The 21,067-nt window shown below is 40.7% G+C and overlaps 1 protein-coding gene across 1 annotated transcript in view; it reads right to left on the bottom strand.

The window, feature by feature from the left end:
- Positions 1-12,300: 12,300 nt before the first annotated feature.
- Positions 12,301-21,067, bottom strand: part of KCNJ6 (potassium inwardly rectifying channel subfamily J member 6) — a 167,412-nt gene continuing 158,645 nt past the window's right edge. Inside the window, exon 4 of the mRNA XM_033011232.2 lies at positions 12,301-15,662. Coding sequence (XP_032867123.1) covers positions 15,337-15,662 — 326 coding nt within the window. The 3' untranslated portion in view covers positions 12,301-15,336. The remainder of the gene's footprint in view (positions 15,663-21,067) is intronic.

The following is a 21,067-nucleotide window of genomic DNA, read 5'->3' as shown; positions in this document are numbered from 1 at the left end:
GTACAGGATGTCACTATGGTAAATTGTTAACAAGCAACAGCATGGATATTTGGCATAGAGTACTAAATGGTGTAGAGGCCTTCCTGTATGTCCCTTGGACCTTCAGCCTCCAAATAACCTGAGTCTTAAGAAATTTAAAAGAAAGAATCAGTTTTCATGGACCATGACAAGACCAAGGCAAAATAAAAAATCCCTCTATGAAATGGATTATCTCACATAAATTCTCCTTGTATTTGTTTCTGTTCACTGAGAACCAAGAGAGCCTTACCAAACCTGTAAGATTTTTTTTTTTTTTTCCCCAGACCCAAATGAAGCGGATTTGTCTAGAAAGACTTCAGCTGGCTCTGCAGATGGCTACTGGCCATTGCATAAGAGCATCCCTCCCTTGAAGGGAGATGTGGCTCCCCTTGCTGATCTCTTGGGTAGCAAACACAGCCTCACACAGGCAGCAGGTTGAGCATGTCTCTGGAATTAGACCCATAACTAGTATGCCCTCATCATTATTGTTCAATGAGTAGTAAATATAACAGCTTTGCAGCCCACTGTATTAAATAGAATTCAACGATGTGTCATTTACAAAACCAAATAGTTTTAAGATGATCCTGCAATGTGCTGAGTAGATCTTATAACATTCATAGATTCTAATCTGGGAAAGGTATTTGTGCACACCCATGACCTTAAGTGCACAGCTCCGTTCCTGTGCTCGAAGACAAAATTTCCTAAATTGGTGTCACAATACCTTCAATTCTTGTTGAAATAATCACAGAATTAAAATGAAAATGTTGATAAAAATGTGACTGCCTTGCGCTTCTTCCCACACATTTTAGCAAAACAGAAAGAGCACTATTGCTGCATGTTATGCTAATAAAATACGCATGTTGTTTGGAGGGTGTAGGCTTGTGGTTAGTTTGTATGACAGCAACTGTTTTCTTGGGTTTGTGCAACATGATTTTCTCTGAAGAGTTAGCTATGTTTTTTGCTATCCTTAGTCCTTTTACAGAAGTTATATAATGTGATGTAAAATTTGGTGTGAAGGGAATAATAATCTATCACCATCTTATAAAACTATATCTGAGTATACTCAGTTTTTTAATACCAGAAGGGAACAAAATCTTGGATAATGCTGTTTCTCCTCTTCTTTGTTTCCATAACCAAGTAAAATAATAGAAACTGATTTTCCGTTATTTACCAACTTAAAAAAAAATATATTAGAAGTCAGGTTTTGGAGTTGGTATGTATTTTAATGATTCATATTCCCAGGATTTTTTTCTTCCTTCTGCATTCATTTTGGCACACTGAATTTGCTTAAATTCTTATGTACTTTTCATGATGTTTATAAAAAATAATTTGAATCCAGTCATTCAATTCAAATAGACAGTTTAGAGAGGATCTGATGCTATTAAGTAGCTTGAAGTCTAATACCCTGTCATATGGAAAGCAAACATGAACTAAATATTTGCAAAAAGGTGAAACCAGCTAGAACTTCGTGAAACAGAAGAAACAGCTTATGGAAAGGTAAAAGGACCTTTGCTTCTGTTCTCTTCCTTCCCTTGCCCCTGCAAGGTCTCCTGTCTCTGATCTCTCAGACACGTTTTTATTCCATCTTCACCTTTTTCTTCCCGACTGCCTATTTTTTTGGACATTTTATCACAATATGAGTGCTCTTGCCCATCTTCCTCCTCCTGTTCATCTCTTGACTCTCTGAGTGTGCTGTTGTCTTTCTCTTTCTGTGCTGTCCTTTATCCCATTCTCTCCCTTGGGCAGAAGCACCCTCAGGGGGATGTGGGGAGGTTGCTCTGCAAGCAAATCTCTGAAGGGTCTGTCTGCCTCCAGCCTTCATGTTGGAGGCACATTGTGGCCTTGGAAACAGCAAACCTCTGTCATTCTGAATTCTCCCTCCTGCTGGCTTTCTTCTGCAAGGTCTCCTGGAGATCATCTCTCTAGAGTTGCTTCTTCAGCATTTCTGCAAAGGTATACCTCAATCCCTCCAGAACTTGCTGTGAGAGTTTATCATGTCTTTTGGACCCCTCCTCTTCTCCCTATCTGTCCCCATTGCTGTCCCAGCTCATCCTTTAACAGAAAAATCAGCAGCCACCTGCATGGGAATCTCTGTAATCTACCATTCTGCTCCAGTCCTGCCTTGTCTGCCCCTAGTGTCAACTTTGTTAAAATGTAAATTTACGGCCCAAAAATTTAAATTACATTTATATTTAAATGAAAAAATTCTTTATTATAAATGTAAGGGTAAATTATCAAAAGTATTGTCATCTTCCTTGTGTTTCTCTTTTGCTTTTGAGAATAACTCCATAAATAATAACACAATAGTTTTATGTATAGCTTTAATTTTCTTCCTTGTAGCTTCTATTTTTTTGTGACAGTTACAAAAACCTTAATACTAGCTAGTCCTCATGTTCACTGTTATTGAAGCCTTACCCAATTTAACAATGATGCCGCATTGCTTCCTTTTATCTTCATATTTATCTATCTGTTATCTCTAGTTTTATAACCAAGATTTGTCTACACAGGAAATTAATCTATATTAGCTAATGGGATAATCTGAAGTGGATTAGTTTGATTGCACTGAATCAGTTTATGGCACGTACTCAAAATTTAAGTAGCTTTAATTTAATTCAGTTAATTCCACTCTCCAAATAATGATCAAATAAGGTTGAGTTAGAGTTAATTCTTATGGGTTTTTCTGAAAAAGCAAATTATAAGGAACTTCAACAATGAGGAACAGAGATTTGCCTTGGGATGTGGTGCAGTGGGTGGTCAGAATTTGGTATAACAAATGACTGATGAGGCAAGGGTCAGTGTACAGAATAGACAGCAGAGTTGTCACTGAGGAAACTGAATTCTGGTAAATTAAAATTTGCTTCATTATAAAGCACATTTAAAGAAATAGCTATTGATTTGAAATCTGATCATAGTATGTTACGTGATAATCTACTGTTACAATATTTAGAGAAAGTATAAAGGAAAATATACTTTGATGTAATATGAGAACGTGCCACAGGAAACTGAAAACTGTTGAAAAGCAGTTTCAAAATGTCTCAGAGACCCAGATCATTACCCACTAAACCCCATTATTTAAATTTCTGTATTTGCAATGTATTAGCTATTTTTCCCACATAAAGCAAAGTAGAATTCTGCAAACATATGGGCTGTAGAAAATAGCTTAGTCCTATTGTCCTATAATCCAATGAAACATTGTTAATTTTCAAGTATCCTGGTAGCAATAATGAAGCTCTTACTAGGACAGTGCTTGGAGGCTGATCTTTCATAACCAGTTTAGGAGCATAAGACCCACTGAGAAGTATTCTACCACTTTAAATATTATGCCTGTTAAGATAATCTTGTCACTTTTAACACTTTTAAACACTGAGTTTGTGATGCCGGATAATTGAAAAAGCACCTTTTAGAGGTTGTATTTCTTCTACTAGAAGGTTGCTGAAGTGTTAGTGGGCGAGTGACACTTTTTTTTCTCCCTTTATTTCTCCCTTGCTTCTTTTCTTTCAAGAAATTATCAATGTTTATGTGAAATGGTATGAGCCCCCAATGGCTAACAATGAAGAAATGTGTTTATAGAAGAGATGTGTCCTGCAAGCCCAACACACAAACCCCATTAGTTTTGATCACACATAGGTTCCTGGCAGATAATTTCTGTGACTGAGCATCTTCCATTTTCAGGCTAACTCTGGTGCATGTTCCTGTAGCGCCCTAAAAGCAGGGACTGACGCAAGCCTGCATTTGTTGCACCAGCTTTGGCATGCCTAGTTCCAGTTCCAGCAAGGTATTCCCAGGAACAGACCCTTGGAGCCCTCAGACAGTGCAGCCTGTATTTAAGCCGTGCGTGCCGTTAGCATTTGCAGGCCAGATGAAAGTGAGTTTGCAGGCAAACTGGACATGTTAACCCAGATAGCATTTTGCTAATTTTCCGAGAAAACGATTGCCAAATCAACCAAGGGTGAAACGTGGTGTACTGACAGGGAACGTAGCTTGCCTTTGGCTGAGGCGGGTAGAATGTGAGTTTGTGAAAGATGTGGCCCACTTCCAGACCTGAGGCTGCCACGAGGTCCTTGTTCCCCCACACCTGCTGCGGCATCCGTCATTCCTCAAAATGTGGAGCCTTGTAGGTCCATCGCCTGCAGGTGAAGGCAGGCTCGCAAAGCCAAGGGTTGGTCTGCGGTAGGGGAAGAAAACCCAGCTCCAGTTGTACTCAAGCCAAGTTTAATTAATACTGCAATGAATCAAAGTCCAGTGGAAAATTGTGTCCAAAATACGTGTGTGGATTTTTCCTCTGGGTCCTGGAATGTGTAAGAAATAGTCTGGAAAACCAGTGATGCAAAAAAGGAAGCCTGAACTCTAAGCTATGAACTAAGAAAAGCAGATCTTCATTCTCAGCTCTCACCTACAGCCGTCCCTTCTCTTAGCAGCACACTTGGTATTTCAGTGGATTAAACATAAGCAAATTAAATCAAGACAGTGGCCAAAACTGTTCATTGTTCCAGAGGAATAAATAAATTTATTATTAAATTTATTAGTATCCCTTATTTTAAAGTGGGTGAACAATTTTCCTAGAACAGCAGTTTCGTATATATTTTATTTAAAAACTTAATTAGTTGTCTAAATACATTATTTTCTTGTGCTTTCCTAATAAATGTGTTTTCATCATTAGCCATTCACAGGTGTATTGAAATTGTTGCTAGAGAAAGACAAAAGCATGCAAAGGTAGTTTATTAGCAAAATGATTACTTTTGTATAGCTACCTCATATCTTCTCTTATCTGACAGAATAATGATATAGACACTGCTATGACAGCAAGTAGGTAACTGCACATTCCAAAGAAGCTTTTTTCTGATTCCTACTTACTTGCTAAGATGATTGTGCATGTACAGTTTTAATAGTTCATTCATAAGCTTCTATGTAACTTGTTTAGGCTGGGTATAATTTCCTAATTTGCTAACCTAATCATGTTAACATTCAACTCTTGAGATTTGCACAGAAATGCAGACAAAATATATTTGCTACCTGATTACATTATTACTTCTTACTCTACTGGAAATGATATAGCAGACTTCAGGGTTTGAAAGATTTTGAATTTGTGATTACTAGTAAAATAATTTCTAAACTAAAGTCAAAAATCTTCACTCATGTTTATCTAAAGTAATTGCTTTAATTTCTGTTTGTCCATTTGCTGGATTAAGTGGAAGAAAAGATGGTAGTACTTGCCTCTCAGGCTCTGACTCTAACCATTAATGATATTAAAATACGATGTTACTTACAGGAAATTTTATAATACTGACCCAGACATTTAAAATACTGTCATTTGGTGGTTCATTTAGCAGTTAAAGTACTTACCATTTTGATATTCAAAGTTAACCTTAGTTAATTTTTGTGAAATGACCATACTGATCAACAGAGAAGTGTTTTTAGGTAGAATTTTTTTTTTTTGTGGTGAGTGGCCATTGTTGATCCGTATCATGACGGTTCTTAGGCACATCATTTTGAAAATGTTTGCCTTTGTCCTTGCTGTACCCATGTGAGGCTCATTCTGTGGCCCACGGAAAACGTTGAGAAGGAGGCAATGTTGAGAGCTTGCTATGAGCTGGCTGCCTGCAGCACAGATTACCGAAGGGCCAGCAAGCTGAGAGGAAAATATTCCCTGTTTTGAAGGCTCTACCCAGAGCTTACAAGAGAATTGTTGATTATTTGCTACTACTTACTTGAATTGTCAAGAAAAACCCTTGATAACAAGTTTTAATTTATTACTGCTGGAGATACTCTAAGGTCAGAGCATTCACCATCAGACAGGTGCTTGTTCCTTAGGAAAAGCAGGCTTCTCCTCTCACAGCATTTATCAAGAGCAACACTAAGAACACATTTATCAGGCTGAGGTGGTAAAAAAAAACAAACCCAAACCAAACAAACCCCCCTACCCCCAACAAACAAAACCCAAAGCATACAAGTTAGTGAGATATTCAGAGCATTGTTTGGAGAAGTGGGAGCAAGCCCTTTCTTCTTCCCCTCTGCCCCCCTTTTTTTTCCTTTATTTTCCTTTTTTACTTTTTTTCCCTGTTTTCTCCCTTCTCTCCATTCTGTCTTTTTTTTTTCTTTCTTTTTTTTCCCTTCCTGCCTTATTTTTTTTCACCTTTTTCTCGCTTTTTTTGCCTTTTTTGTCCCATAATGTAATTTTTCTACAATGCAGAAAAAAAAGCAGTCAGTGTTTCCCTGGTGTTTCAGATGCGACGGAGGAGCTGTTGCTGGAGCATGCCATCATTTCCATCCCTGTTCTTCGGTAACCCTTCCCCTCTCTCCTGCTGCGCATAGCTATGATAATTTTTAATTCATTTCTTAGATGTCTATCTACTCGTTCCAGGTAGACCAGGATAGAGTATTGCCTTTCAGCCTTTACAGGCACAGCTCCAGTTTCAGCCAGTGACTAGAGAAAGTCTTTGTATCTCACTGTGAATTTTATGGCAGATCTGCTAAGAATTTTTCAACTTAGCCCCAATTTTTTTTTTTTTTCTTTTTTCTGGATAGCTCTTCAGAGATTGCAACAGATTGACTGATAATTTGTAACCTGATGGGTAGAAACTCCCAGGGGAGGAAGGAGATCTGGCTTGAGCTTCTGCAACTCCGTATTTAAGATGATCTAAGACTAAAAATTTCTGAGTCAGTTACAGCAGGAAATTGAGCCTACACTTCCCATATCCCAGGTGGGTCCTTGACATTTTGGTCCAAACCCTTCACAAGTCCATTTTTGTGAAAATGTACAGCATGTTGTATTGGAAATAGTTTAATTTTATCTGTAAAGTCATGGCAATGACTGACTTGTATTGTAAGGGTGAGCTTGGTGGCAGATTTCTTCACTGCTAGATATCTCCAGCAGTGTATTTTATTTAAAAAAGTAGTAATACCTACTAATTTTTACAGTAGGTAAACTGACATTAATTCAATGGTGTGAATTTGTTCATTATCTGCAAAGATGAGCAAAAATGGATTTTTCAACCTATTTCAAGAAAGTCTCCAGCTGAACAAAACAGTTTGTTCTAATATCAAAATGCTTCATTACTTTATTTTGGAAGTATGAGGGGAAAAAACTGAATGGAATATTCCCTTCTGATTTGTAAAGTGATGTATTTTAATTTTTGTGGGTTTTTTTTTCTGAAGCAGTTCACTATATTGCTCTTTTTCTTATTATCAGTACTAATCCACAGATTACTCAATAATTAATAATTAAAGACCCTTCAAAAATTGTTTTTTTAGAAAACTAGAATTTCTTTTGAAAGGTCATGTTTTTATGGTCATGCAGATTTTTAGCAAATCAATAAGAGTGTTGACAAAAAGAGAGAACAAACATCATTTAAAAAGAAAAAGCAAGCAGTTATTTAAATTTATGAAATAAAGCCACATTTTTCTGTTCCATTTTTCAGGAAAATTTCTATGTAGTTTTCTTTTTCTATTTCTGTTCTGGTGTTTCTTCTCTGGGAAATGAGGCTAAGCAGAAGCTTAACTCCTTTTACATGTATTAGTTATCATATTAGGGGATCTTGCTGTGATTTTTCTTCAAGTTCATTTTGACTTTGTGGCTCTCAAGGGACAAAAGTTCTTCTATAATCACCACTGTAGTACTGTAGGTACTAACTAGCACATAGTTAATTTCTTCCTTGTCATGTAGATGGTGGCAAAAGGCCCTAAAGATGGGGTCTTGAGGAGGCACAATGTGGTTTTTGCATTGAACATTTTCCCCCTTTCTTTTGAATTCAGTAAGTTTAAAAACAGTGCTGTCTCTTGGTATTATGTTAATGCATTTCACAAAGGGGAAAAAATTGCTGAATGGGGTTAAAGTGATGAATGCTCTCCCTTGTCTGTTCTTATCATACAGTTTTCATTTTGATGATCTAGTTAGCCAACTTTTTAAAGCAGTAATATTTGTCATGCTTTATTTATGAATAATAATTCTGTGTATGTCAAAGAAATAAGTTTTATACTTGTGTATAAAAAGTAAAACGTGTCCAGTAGCATGGCTTAGCTCTGAACTCTTGATTCCAGTGATCCTGCCCTTTGGCCAAGACTTTTGTTTGGTTTCATCGGTAGACTTTGCACTCATTTGTATTCCTTCCTTTCCCTTTGTAGGGATCTTTTGCATTTGCTATGAACCATTTTACCTTTTGATTAAAAAGTATGTTATCTTGTTTTCCTGTGTTTTAAATATTGAGCTTATTAGAAATGAGGATTGTTGGGTTTTCTGCTAAGTGGTGGCTTCCATTTTTTCCTATAGAACCTAAAGCACAAGTGCAAGCTGTGCAGCTTCCACTTCTTGCACCACCATGCCTTAACCCAGTTTCAATAAAATGCTTTTGAGAGAGTCAAGTAATTCTTCTCTCTTGATTGGTAGAGTCTTTAGCACATTTGACAGTGCCTTTAGTGATCCCTGGGGTACCTAAAACTTACTGCAAGGTATGTGGGTTCTTTAGGACTTCAGCACGTATTCAATGTGGATGGCATTTCAGTGAGGTGGAGATCTCTTCTGACTCCATCATCTCCCAGAGAGCCTAAAAGCAGGAGTAAAAGGCAGCACCAAGTTCTTACGCTGTCATCTGAGCAGGTATTCTCTCTTCACAGAAATGTCTCTTAATACCTAATGATTTGGTAAGGGCTGATAAATGTTCAGCATTTCTGCAAATCGCAAGCAGAGATTTAGGTGGTTAACTCTAGCATCCCATCCATCTAAATCAAAAATGTTGTTGTGAAAAGGAAATAACTTCTATCACCGTCTGAACAAGATTCATTATAATGACTTCAAAGTGTAACAGTTTGGGTTCCTCACGCCCAATTTTACTGATAATTTCAGATTAGAGATTTCTCATTAAGATTTTTTTTTTTTTTTTTTTTTTTTTTTTTGATAGAAGAGGTCCTTTTTACTTCGAGTTTAGTTTGATTAGAGTTATATTCTTGGGAAGATTTCTTAGGCATTTAAAGGGCTCTGCTAGCAGCACAATGCTCCAGCTCCACTTCCTCGACTCAGCAGAAGGCTGAGTACGACCTACTGCGCGTGTGAAGTGGATTGAACACTGTATGTTGTATTGCCATCCTTTCTGAACTAAAACAGTGTCATCCCAACCACCACATCACACATCCTTTAGTACAGATATTTCAGTGAGGAATTTGTGTCCTCCTGGTCACGATGATGGGGGAGTGGCCAGGGAGGGTGGCTGCAAGGATTCATGCTTGTGTGCCAGACATCCCCCTTTCCTGAACTGGAAGAAGTCCAGAGGACTCCAGTCCAACAGGCTGTGAAAAGCATGTGGAGGAACATGTGTTGGGGTAACAGTTCTCCACCAGTTCTTTCAGTTTAAACCTTCCAGAAAAGCTAATGCAAGTGACTGTCTATAATCATTTGAGGGAAAACAACTCTATGGCTTGGAAGAGTGGCTGATACAGACTTCAAAGCAAGCTGGTAGCAGGATGGTGCCTGTAGCTTTCAGAGGTCTGCCCATGAGCCTTTGATTTAAAAAAAAAAAAAAAAAAAGTGAAAAAAGTGGGAAGGAGTCTCCCCAGTCCTGCCCTCTGAGAAAAAAACCTCAAAGCAGCTGGTATTATTTGAAACTCTGAAGTTTTTGTTCTGTGTGGATGACACACAAGTTAGGGAGGATGAGGAAAGAGCTGTGGTTTATACTTGTGAATTTGCTTAGAATAGAAAACAGATTTCACACTTGAGATTAAATAGCACGATATACAGGTCTTGTTGGAATGCTTTCTTTAGATACGATGTCTGTGTGCTATCTGTGTGAAACTATTAGAGCAGCAGCACACAGGAAATAAATGGGAGAATGGCAAGTGGTAAAGTAAGTAAGTCATTACTCTGAATTTTCCACTAGTTTATAATTTCTGGAAAAAATGGAAATTTGTAGAATTGAACTAAATGCACAAAATGAAACATGCTTTGGAACATCTAGCATCTCCCCTCTCCTCCAAAAAGCCTAAGCCTAGAAGTTCAAAATTCACTCAGGAAGCATAAGAGAGCACCATTAATTATGAATAATAAATAGCAGCTATCAGGTCTTGTCTTTAAGAATTATTCACAGCACAGAGCCCAAATTTATGCCTGTTTTCCAAGCACATGTTTCTAAACAGCATGTTTATGAGCTGAAGGGACAAGAGTGGAAGAGAAGTCAACTTTTGTTCTTGTTTTATTAGGTCTGATTTAAGGCCTGGAAAGTGTCTGAGTGAGGTAACGTGAGTGTTAAGGAGGCTGATATTCTGAAAAGAAAGACGTTTTGATGGACAGAGAGTATTGTAATAGTAAAAAGTTTGTTTCACAGTCAGAAGCTCTGGTGGTAGCAGCTAAGAAATATCCTACCCGAGGTGTCTGTTATACCCTCCCATTGCCATACAGAAAAATTAAGTTTTTAGCATTGAGCCTCTAATTCACATCCACGTTAAGTAACCGAAGGAAGTGGTATAAATTCACTACTTGCTTAAATTCAAATCTGCAAAAGACAGGAGTCCGAGATACCCCTTCCACTTGCTGGCCAGGGCTTCCGGGCGTAACACCGTGCATCCTCCCAGGGCTGCGCGCTGCCATACCTGTCTGACAGCAAATCTGGAGTGAGATAAAACACCTTGGCTTCCCTCTACCACCACCCCCCAGCGAGGCGGGTCTGGTGAGCGGTGTTCAGAGCACACCAAACCCAGGCCTTGCAGGATTTGCCCTCCTAGGAGACGTGGTAGCTGGTTGTGTTCAGAAACAGAGGCAAAGGCCGTGGTGCTGCACCTCTGCAGGCAGCAGGTGAGTGTTGGCCGTGCTGGCTTAGGAGGTGGGAAACCTGAGCACTGTGTCTTCCCCAGCCTGGGGTCTGCCGTTTAGCCAGGGAGCACCCTGACCGATGAGATGGAGGCTGTCATGGACCCAGGGAATGAGGAGTTTTCCATTCTTCCGCTAAACCCACGAGATTTCAGAGTTTCTTTGGGCTAGCAGGAGAACTGAAGAACGAGTCAGCCCTTGGCATAGGGACTGGGGCTCTGCAGCTGCCCTTATGGCAGCGTTAGTTTCTTGAGACAAGCGGGATGCGCCTTTGAACCTCCTGGGCTGAAGAGAGCACTGAATCCAGGTCTTCCCTCTCCTAAGTAGCCCAATACCATGCAGCTGAGTGAAGTGAGCATTTCTGCCCTGTGGCTGAAAAGAAAAGAGGGATTTCTGCCCTGGTTTTGAAAGACCTGAGTTTCGTCTTTAACTCCAGCAGAGGAACACAGACAGCCCCAGCTCTGGGCACCTCCACACACCAGGGTTAAATCCAGAGCCTGTCTTGAAGTTAACTTCAAACTATCCATCAAGCGTTTTCCTCTTGCATTTGCCAGCACCTTGTCCCACCCAGTTTGTCAGCTGCCTGCTGGGGACCCTTCTCTGGCACAGCACCTCCTTCCTCTGCCTCACAAGGGATGCGCAGAGCTCTGACTCAGGGCTGTGCAATCCCCTCTACCTGTATACCCGCATCAAGGCCAGTCATAGAAGCAGACATTCGACTTTGATCACAGAAGTTAAATTTGTTGGGGTGGCTCACATCAGTTTCAATGACTACAGTTTAGTAGGACAAAGATCATAACAGCTACACACTGCTAAGAAAGTGTTTGCTTCTTTTGATGCCTATTTTAAAAATTTCTGAAATTTATTTTAATGCTAGTAAGATGGTATCATTGCTAAATAATAAGCTAGAACATCGTATTTGCTGAAGGTCAAATTCTCTCCCAGTATAAATTTGTGTTGCTCCATTAAATGCGGTATGTCTGTAGCTATTATCAACACCTGAAAGATCTGGTTTGGAAACTTGGGCAGGGAGAAACAGTAAGTGTGCTATTCAGAAAAAAGAAAAAAAAAGTAAAAAAACAAAAAAGTAAAAATGTGAGAAGGAGTCAGAGAGGACTGTGCAATGCTGTGCATGAAGTCTGTACAAAGCACCTTTGTGGCATTTCTGTTCATTGGAAGAAGGAATTGAGAGCTGTAGTAGATTACTGAGAACTCACATTTATCTCTAAATTCTTTTGCTCCTGGAAATCACAGGATACTCTGAGAAAAAGACATCGAAATATATTAGTGAAGTATATAGAGATGTAATGGGTCTTGATTAATTATGTGGTCAATTATATGAAAATGTTGCATTATTCATGTTCCTTAAATATGATTTGCCAAAAATATTCCCATAGGGCACTGATATTTCACAGTATGTTGTTATAGGATTAGGAGGTGAAGTCTCCAGGTTAAGTTATTTACTGATAATGAAAACACCACTCAGTATATACGGCTTGAAAATCCATTGTTAATTAACAGCATTCAGTTCTTAATTGTCTTTTTACCAGTTCAGTTGAAATCATTGACACAAAATACATTGTTAAACTGCTTAATCAATCATTGTAGAAAAATAGAGGTGTTTGATAGGGACATTCTAGTACAAAGTTTACGTGAAGCTTCCCTGTTGAAAGCTTTGGAGGCTTCAATTTTTTTTTTAAGCTTATGTTACAAAAATGAGATTTCATAAACTTTACAGTCCGTACTACGTTAATACCAAAGACAATAAAATACAGGGGGAGAGAAAGAAAGAGACGAAAACACACACCTTAAGCTTTAAGTGCCCTATTCACAAAAATATAGCTTACACATGCGCATGCCCCAGTGGCGGAAAGTCTATTTTTTTGTGCTAAAGGACACAAAAAAAGGTTTAATTAGGGCCCTGAGCTGCTGTTCTAATTAACACAAACTTTTTTTTTAAACTGCAGCAATGATTTATAGAGTGGCCCAGTAAATTACAAGAGCAAAAAGCAGGTTTATCCTCAGAGGGATGGTTTGCTTTCGGCTCGTGCACCTTTTGCTAGGACTGACACGTGAGGGCAGCTCGTCGCTCCCGAAGCTGAGCTCCCCCTGGCTCCTCTGCTATAAGGCTTCTGTCTTCCAGGGGAGCTGTGGGGCCACCCTTCCTTAAAAACACTCAGTACCCTTGTGGGTAGCGTGACGGGTGAATGGGAGCACTCGGCAGCTGCTGATGCTGGGGCAGAAGACTGAGCTTTGAAAGGTCTGTAGCAAAACGGGTGTTATTTCACAAAAGTTAAATAACCTTTACCGAGTAGGCAGAATCAGCCATCCTGGGTGGAGGGAACAAAAATCCATGTTCTGCACCGTTCCTTACAATATGCTGCTTTGTGAAAGCCTTCTGGGGAAAATGTTCAGAACCGAAACAAAAAAATCTTTCCATCCAGCCTGATCTGGCAGTCCCTGGTGTGCAACCCTTCCCCCATGCCCTATGAAGCCTGAATGAAGCACAGCTAGAGGACCTGCAGAAACCCCACTGATTAGCCACACGCTGTGAAAATTAGCAAGGGGCAGTTGTTTCCGCAAAAAAAACAAAAAAAAAAATCAAAAATAGGTGTGAAATTAATGTGAAAGCTATATCACAGTGCAAAATTTCCACCTGCCCACTAAGTTTCTCCTGAGGTTATTTTTTTTCTCTTCTATTTTAAGGTAAACGTTTCTGTACAAAAATACTTCAGATTCTCTTCAGTGTATTCTTCCTTTCTGGAGTAGGCAGGTATAAAAAACAAAATTAAGGCTGCAGCTGCTTCTGCTTTGCTGACAGAAGTGCTGCTCTTGATGGGCCTGAGCAAAAGCCCACCGAAAGCAACGCCATCTGTTTTCAGCAGGTAGTATTTTATGAACGCTGGTCCTGACTGAGCAGTGCTTAGCACTGGGCAGTGCCGCGCCGTGTGAGCAGCCCCTTAGGGAGCGCGTCCGTGAAACTGGGACCCTGCACATCGGCTCCCCTGCTCACGTGAGTGCTGCCATGTAAGCTATGCAAATTACTGCTGCCCCGTTAATTTTAAAGTTGCCACGTTGGAATGCACAGGATTTACACTGATTTACAACAGCCAAGGAGCTAACCTAAGGTGAAGAAAGTCATTAGGGAACCACTCTCCTGAGCACGGGTGGCAGGAACCGTGTGTTTAGCTGAGAAACCCTGTTGAAGCATGTATCCAGGGATGTCACCCCAGCCGTGACTCTGCAGGACTGGACAAGCACTGGTGCTGTCAACAAATGAATTTCATTGATTATGGCTTCAGATGAAATTCAGCTGTTTCCTTCCCAGTTGAGCAGCTAAAATCTACTCACTAAGGTGCAACGGTCGGGTTTCAACGGCTTGTGATGTTCAGGTAGCAAACTACTCTGCTGAAATCCCGTGGTTTGGGTGGGGAGAAGGGAGAAGTTTCCCTAGATATTGCACATAAAGGATAATACCACCACATGAAACATGCTTGTTATATTAAGAGTATACAGGAAATTCTGGTTTGCCATGAGTTTGCCACAGCCTAAATTTTAGGTTGAACTGCCAAAAAAATAACCAGGAATAGTTTGCCTTAATTGTAAACATTTTCACAGTATATCAGTAATTATGTTACAATTTGTCTACCCTGCCTTCTCCCAGACTTATGGCTTTTTAGAGTCAGAAAAACGATCTGTTTGGCAAACAGTGAGGTACTCTAAATAGCTGCCAGTCTGGTACACTGAAGAAAATGTCATGCACTAGAAGAGCCACAGATATAGGGGAAAAAAATCAATATTACAATCCAAATATTAGAAGAGAAATGCCTACTCAATGGGTAGTTAGTTTTTGCATCCCGATATTTCTAGAACTCTGTTTCTAAACCTACATTAATTACACATCTATGTACATTATTTAGAAGTTCTTTACTACAGTACTTTTGTACATGCGGTGTTTATTACTAAATGTAAAGAGAAAGTAATTACATAAGGCATATGTACAGTATCGTGTTGGATTGCAGATCCCTCTGCTCACCTTTGTCTTAAAGCTGCAAGGCCCATTTCATAGAGGCTTGTCACTCAGTATATGAAACTGCTGAAATACATAAAAGCTGGAGCCAAGACCCATTACTTTGATGAGCATTAATTAGTCTTGCCTTTTAAATCCCTTGTATGTATTCCCATTGCTTTTGGGGTTTTTTATTGTTGATGTGAATAAACCTGGAGGTCTGAACTGAGGGCGGTGCCGAGGAAGCCAGCGGTCATTACCAGGGTGTGGATTGAGATTCCACCATCGATAATGGGTATTGCAGCTTTAACGCACGCCTTTGCTTAGTCTGTGAATCTCTTGAGTTTATATTGGGCAGGTAGATATTTTGCATCTTAAGTATATATTTTTCTAGAATTAAGGATAAAAAGGAAGTAAAAAAAAAAAAAAAAAAAAAAAAGGCATGTCAGAGAAAGAAAAGGGGAGCAAAGAGGGAAAAGATCAAGGAGGTGGTTTGGCCCTTACACCTCCAGTGGTTCTACACTTTGGACTCATTCTCCAAGTTGGCCACATCACCGTTTCTTTCGTTTTGGTCTTCTTGATTCTTTTCTTCCTCTTCTGTTTCCAGCTCAGCGTGCTGGTCCAGCTTGCTGGAAACAGACCATGTCAGGGGTAGTTCTGCTCGGCTGGCCATCTCTGCCAGCTCTTTGGCACTGTAAACTGGTGTGTTGGTCTCATATGTTTCATGAAAACTGTTGTAGTCAACTTCATAAAATCCGTCCTCCAGAGTGAGGACAGGGGTGAAACGGTAACCCCACAGGATCTCACTCGTAATGTATGAACTTCGAGCTTGGCAGGTCATTCCTGTAACAGAGAAGGAAGAAGCGCTGTAATAAGGACCCACTGCTTTCCCAAATCCTTATTTATTTACTCATATAGGCAGAGAAGTGTTTGTAAAAAGACATATGCCAGAAAAGAAATAGGCATGACCTCATATGAAGTTGAGCTTAGAAAGCAATTATACAATGCATAACCTATTTGATGCCCTTTCCTTCTGTGAATGAATATAATAACAAGTGGGAAGTCTGTGAACAAAGATTAATCTTTCTTTATTAGATACGGTTCTTCTTCCTGTGTTTCATCAACGAGTAACTCACCCGCTGACAAGTCTCAGATGGCTTCTTGAGGGCGTTCGTGACTTGCACCGTGCCATCCTTTGGTTCCCTGGTGTGTAACGAACTCGCACTGCCACGTCCAACAGGCTAACTGAGGTACTTACGCAAAAGCTTTTATCTGCTGGAGCTAACCCCTGAGCCTGCGATCCACGGGTTGAGTTGGTTCCCCTAAAGGTTGGAGCCACCTTTTAGTTACGTTGCTTGGAGGTTTAGACTGGAGGCCAATGCACAAACATCAGCAAAACTCCTGAAGGACATTGTGATAGTGTGTGGTGTTGGATTCAGATAACTGAGACTGACTTCTTTGTTACCTTTTCTTCACAGCTCTGCTGAACCTCACTCTGGGAGCTGCTATAGGGCAAAAAAAGAAATCTGTAAGATACTGTATTTTGTTAAGAGGCATGGAGAGCGGTGGCTGTTCCAAGCTCAGAGTGTGGTCCAGAGTGTCCTCCAGTTGAAGGAACACCTGGCTGTGGCAGGGACCTGTGACTTGAAGAACCTGCCCCATCTCAGACAGAAAACTCAGGGAAGCACTACAATAAAACATTAATGCTCAGGAGTGGAAGGGGAAACACATCTGACCAGGAAAAAGGTCAGGACAAGTGAATTTAAAAGGCAAAAACATGCTGCCAACAAAATGGGACAACATGGAGTGAATGTGGTGGTTTTCTTTCAATTACTTGTACATTATTAGCTATGTATTACTAAGCAAACTTCAGCTGCATAGTATATGTTGAATACTTAGTAAATAAAGTTACATAACCCCTGAAAAAGCCTGCCATACATCAGTTATTTAGAAGGTAATCATAAGCAATTAAATAATGTTTAATTCTGGGGGCACAAATGGCAGCCTGTAGAAATGCATATTGTTTCTCTGCACTGCTGGCATCAGATAAAGTCACATGGAGAGTCTCGGGAAGAGCAAACATTGGCAGTTTAATGTCTCAGATCTTTTTCAGGGCTATGCAAACTGCTCCAGATAATCCTGCCTCCATTCTCTTCAGCCTCCTCTCCAGGCTCAGATAGCTTACTTCTGATGGCTGAAAACTGCTGTTTCTTGGTACTCTGCCTTTTCAGTTACAACATTACATTTAGAAAGACATTTACCAGCTGTTACCTCACCGTGGTACTTCAGTCTTTCTCTAGTGTTTCCCTGCACTTACTGCAGCGCTTCAGACCCCACGGAGGGGTAACTGTTAGGGAAAGCTTTACCGCAAAAACAGCTCCACTGTACCAACCTGCTACAGCCAAGCAGAAATGGGACTGTACTTTCACCGTGCTTGCTGGTCTTAATTACTCTTTCCTTATGCCTGGCAGAAATACTCAAGTCTTTGGTTTCCTTGATTTCACAGGATAAGACACGTTTGCATTTAAATTCTCAAGTAATTCACAAATGGAAATATAAAGATCTTACCATTTTTCTGTTCAATTCACAGGTGGGAAGGGCTGATGGACACAAAACCATACGACAAAATCATCTCTTGTGAGATTTCCTGTGCGATTTTTAGTCTCAAGGAGATCTCCTCTCCCACAAAATGGCAGAGGGACAAGAACTTGGCAGCTCGCAGAGCATTATACGTTTGAGAAATGCACTAGTTGTGCATCACCTTCCCCAAAGGGTCATTTGTTTTTTGCAGCATTCTCCTGGGTAGACCCAGAGTGTGAGTGCTGTATCTAATAGGATCTCCTTGCCCAGGGAGGGGGGCATTAACAGGCTGGGGGGCAGATAGGGCTGGCAGTGACCAGCGCTGTCGCAGTGTCTCCCTGCTGCCTCAGGCACCCCTCTGAGCTGGTCTCCTACCAGCTCCTTTGCTGCTCCTCCGTGGCATGCTGAGACCAGCGACCCCTGGGTGGGTTTCTCCAAATGAGTGTGCCTTTTCTAAGACTCGCATGTTTCTAATCCTTTTCTCTGCTGCTGAAATTTAACTTTGTAGTGAGTGGGAAATTAAAAGGGCAATGAGATAAAATAAAAAAAAAAAAAAAGAAAATTGAAGTCCCTTTGAAGAAGTATTACCTTCCTGTGCTCAGACCAAGTACTCAGTGATCCTGCTGCTTTAGTTATGAAAAATTTGACTGGTGGGAAAGAGGGGGGGCAGTTTTCTGCGGAGGTCAAGATGAATTACATTAGAGTTACAGCTCATTAAAAAAACCCTCTCATCTGAAATTTTGACCTGTCTCAGTTTTTAATTTAGTCTTCCTTTCAGAAATTATTTAATACCTGTTTCTTCTCCACAGCTAGACAAAATGCTTTCAGAGCTATAATGGAGGAGTTAGGATTTGTAAAGCAAGCTGAAATCAAGAAAAGGACTTTATGCGGTGACGGGCGTCGTGTATGAGAGACACCTTATTATGCTCTCTAAATGTTTGAGAAAGCTAACACAGAAAAACTCTGTAAGAGGATCACAAGGATTCCAGATTAAAATGTGCCACAGTTGTGGAGACCCTTGAAGTGCTTCCTCGTGCGCCTGTGTGGCTCGGGAAGCAGAACAGAGAGGTGGGTGCCGTGCTGCGTGGTGCAGCTCTGCCAGCCTCTGCCGGTGCTGGCTCAGAGGTCCCTCAGCCCCGTAGGCAGAAGAGCTTCTGGACTATCTTTTCTGCATTTAAGCCCTTATCATGTACTATGCTCTAATTGACACGTTTCATTATACTCCATGGTTTTAATTGTCCTGTGAAAGGAAACGTGACTTTTACTATTTGCTGTAAGTTTTGAACATACTCTTGGTTGACAGAGGAGGGTGCATCTTGAGTGAGGGTGTTTTGGGCTTTAGGTTTCCAAGCATTGTGTGATTTATTCAGTAATTGTGTGCTTTATATGTAGCCATAGATCTGTTACACAATGGCTTTAAATATTATTGTGGTTTGACATTTTGACTAGTGTCTCATTTTAATTGGATCCCTTCAGGGTAGATGAGAGCTGGGGAGCTTTTGGAGCTACTTAGTTCAGCACTAATTGGACTTTTTCAAAATAAGCCGGGAAATTAGGAGACCCAAATAATTCATTCTAAATTAATTAAAACTATAACTGGAAGGAAAGCTCTATTTGAGAAGGACTGTTGGAACCCAATGAAAACCTCGAGGCTGGACTCCTGGGCCCTGCTGTGACGGGCGTGGAGTGAAGCCGGGGTGGCGGGTGGTGCTGGAGGGGAGAGCGATGCTGCTGGGGGTGCCGGAGGAGGGAGCTCCCCAGCTCCCCCCACCATCCGTCCCCGCTGCTGGGGGGGATGGCAGCAGGAGGATTCGGTCACCCTGCAGTGGCCTTCTGCTTGCACCTGTTCACCTCGCTGCATATTGTATTTTAAATACACCCTGAGCTGTTGAGACCTCTGATGGTTACCTTTAACTGCCTCTCACTCCTTTAAACTCGAAGCACTTTTAATGAGCGATAATGAGCCTTTGTATATGTTGCAGCTTTCTGTTAGGTCTTAATGACAGCGTTTCGGTCTCTTTGTTTTATGTTTGCAGAGGCTAGGGAATCACGACTGAGTCATGTGCAAATACTTGATTGCTGGGTGAGTTACCTAAGCAGTAAAATTAATTGCCATCTTCATTGTGGGTTTTTTTATTATGTTTAACGTTCAGTTAGAGCTTTGTGGGCTGTAATCAGTACCATTAGAGTTGCCACTTCTTTCTGAAAGACATGCACCACGATGGATACCATTCCTATTGCTCCCACGTCCCTGTTCCTTGGTCAGAACTGTGCAAGGTGAGTTGCAAGCTGAATTTTGGTGCTTGTTATACCAGGTGAGGTAAAATAAATTATGGGAGTTGGATGCAGAAGATTTTTTGTTTATTTTTTTAGGCAGTCAAGCTAATGCGGCAACATTTTTATTGTTTTGCTTTCAAATGGGAGCAGAAAAGGTTCTGCTGACAGTGCCGGGTTTAGCTCCATGTATCTGAAATCAGCAATTAGTTACTACTTTGGATAGGCTCATTACCACACAACCAGTGTAATGAAAACTTTAATTTATCCTCTGAATGCTTATTATTCCTGTTCAGCGAGGAGCTGACTTGCACAGAGACTTCAGCAACGCCACAGAGCAAAGGGTAGCTTGTGAGCAGGAGCCAGCGTACAAAGCCACTTTCTGCCTGCACTGAATTTGACACGCAGCTGGGCTCCTGCCCCAGGGTACCTGTGCTGGGGTGGGGGATGACAGAGAGGGCTTGGTCACATTCGTGACTCTATGTCCTGTTTGCTTCAACAAGAAGTTGGGGCCCTGCTCTGGTTCCTGATAACGGGTGGGCTGCTCCTCTCCAGAGCACAGGCTGCAGTGCCTCCCTCTGCCTGCCTGGGAGCGTGGACACTATTTCAGTGTACCCCATCAGCAATTTTCCTTGCAGTTAGAATGAAAGGTTTTCTCAAGCCTAATGTTTGCACCATGCAGTCTAAGAAAATGACAGAATAATTCCCCTAAGCTATTGCTGATATGTGGGTAAGGTTACAACCCCACCTTTGACTGATTAGAATTAATAACAAAGTTGATGCCACCTCCAGATTCATTAGTCTTGAAAAGTTGCCCTGTGCAGTTATTTTGAGGTTACAGTTTGTTCATGCTGTCTACTGCTATTTAGGCTTATGCTTTGCACTGTCTTACAGTGCTACAAGGGTTTGGTGCAGTGACCCAGAGTGACTTGATGAATTTCCTCACAGTGCATTTAATTTAAGATTTCATGGTAGCTTACACAATAACATGTTGTGTCATGCACTCTTACCATATATTATTTCACTTTGTGATGGGAGCCATCAAAAATAAAATGCTATAAAAAGTCAGGGGAAAAAAAGATACTTCAGAATCATGGAATCAAATACATGTTTGGACCAAAATACACTGGTTTTCAGCTCTAGGTCAGCCTACGGCAGATTACACATAGCGACAGTCTCATTCAGCTTTTCTTTTAGTTGAGGTGGTCTTTATTACAACAGGACTATTTGTCTTCAAATTCAACTGCTGTGATTAAAAAAGAACTCTAAATGAAATGAAGGGGTCAAGAATTGCAGCCCATTACTGACTGCATCTTTTTGGCCAACAGCCACAATGTGAAGCCGATTTCAAGGTTCAGCGATTTCCTGCTGTCACTTAGCATAACGAGGGAGAC

The sequence above is a fragment of the Tyto alba genome, unplaced genomic scaffold (assembly GCF_018691265.1).
Source record: "Tyto alba isolate M040663 unplaced genomic scaffold, T.alba_DEE_v4.0 Super-Scaffold_14, whole genome shotgun sequence".
NCBI lineage: Eukaryota > Metazoa > Chordata > Aves > Strigiformes > Tytonidae > Tyto > Tyto alba.
This window is presented reverse-complemented; position numbering and strand designations above follow the sequence as displayed.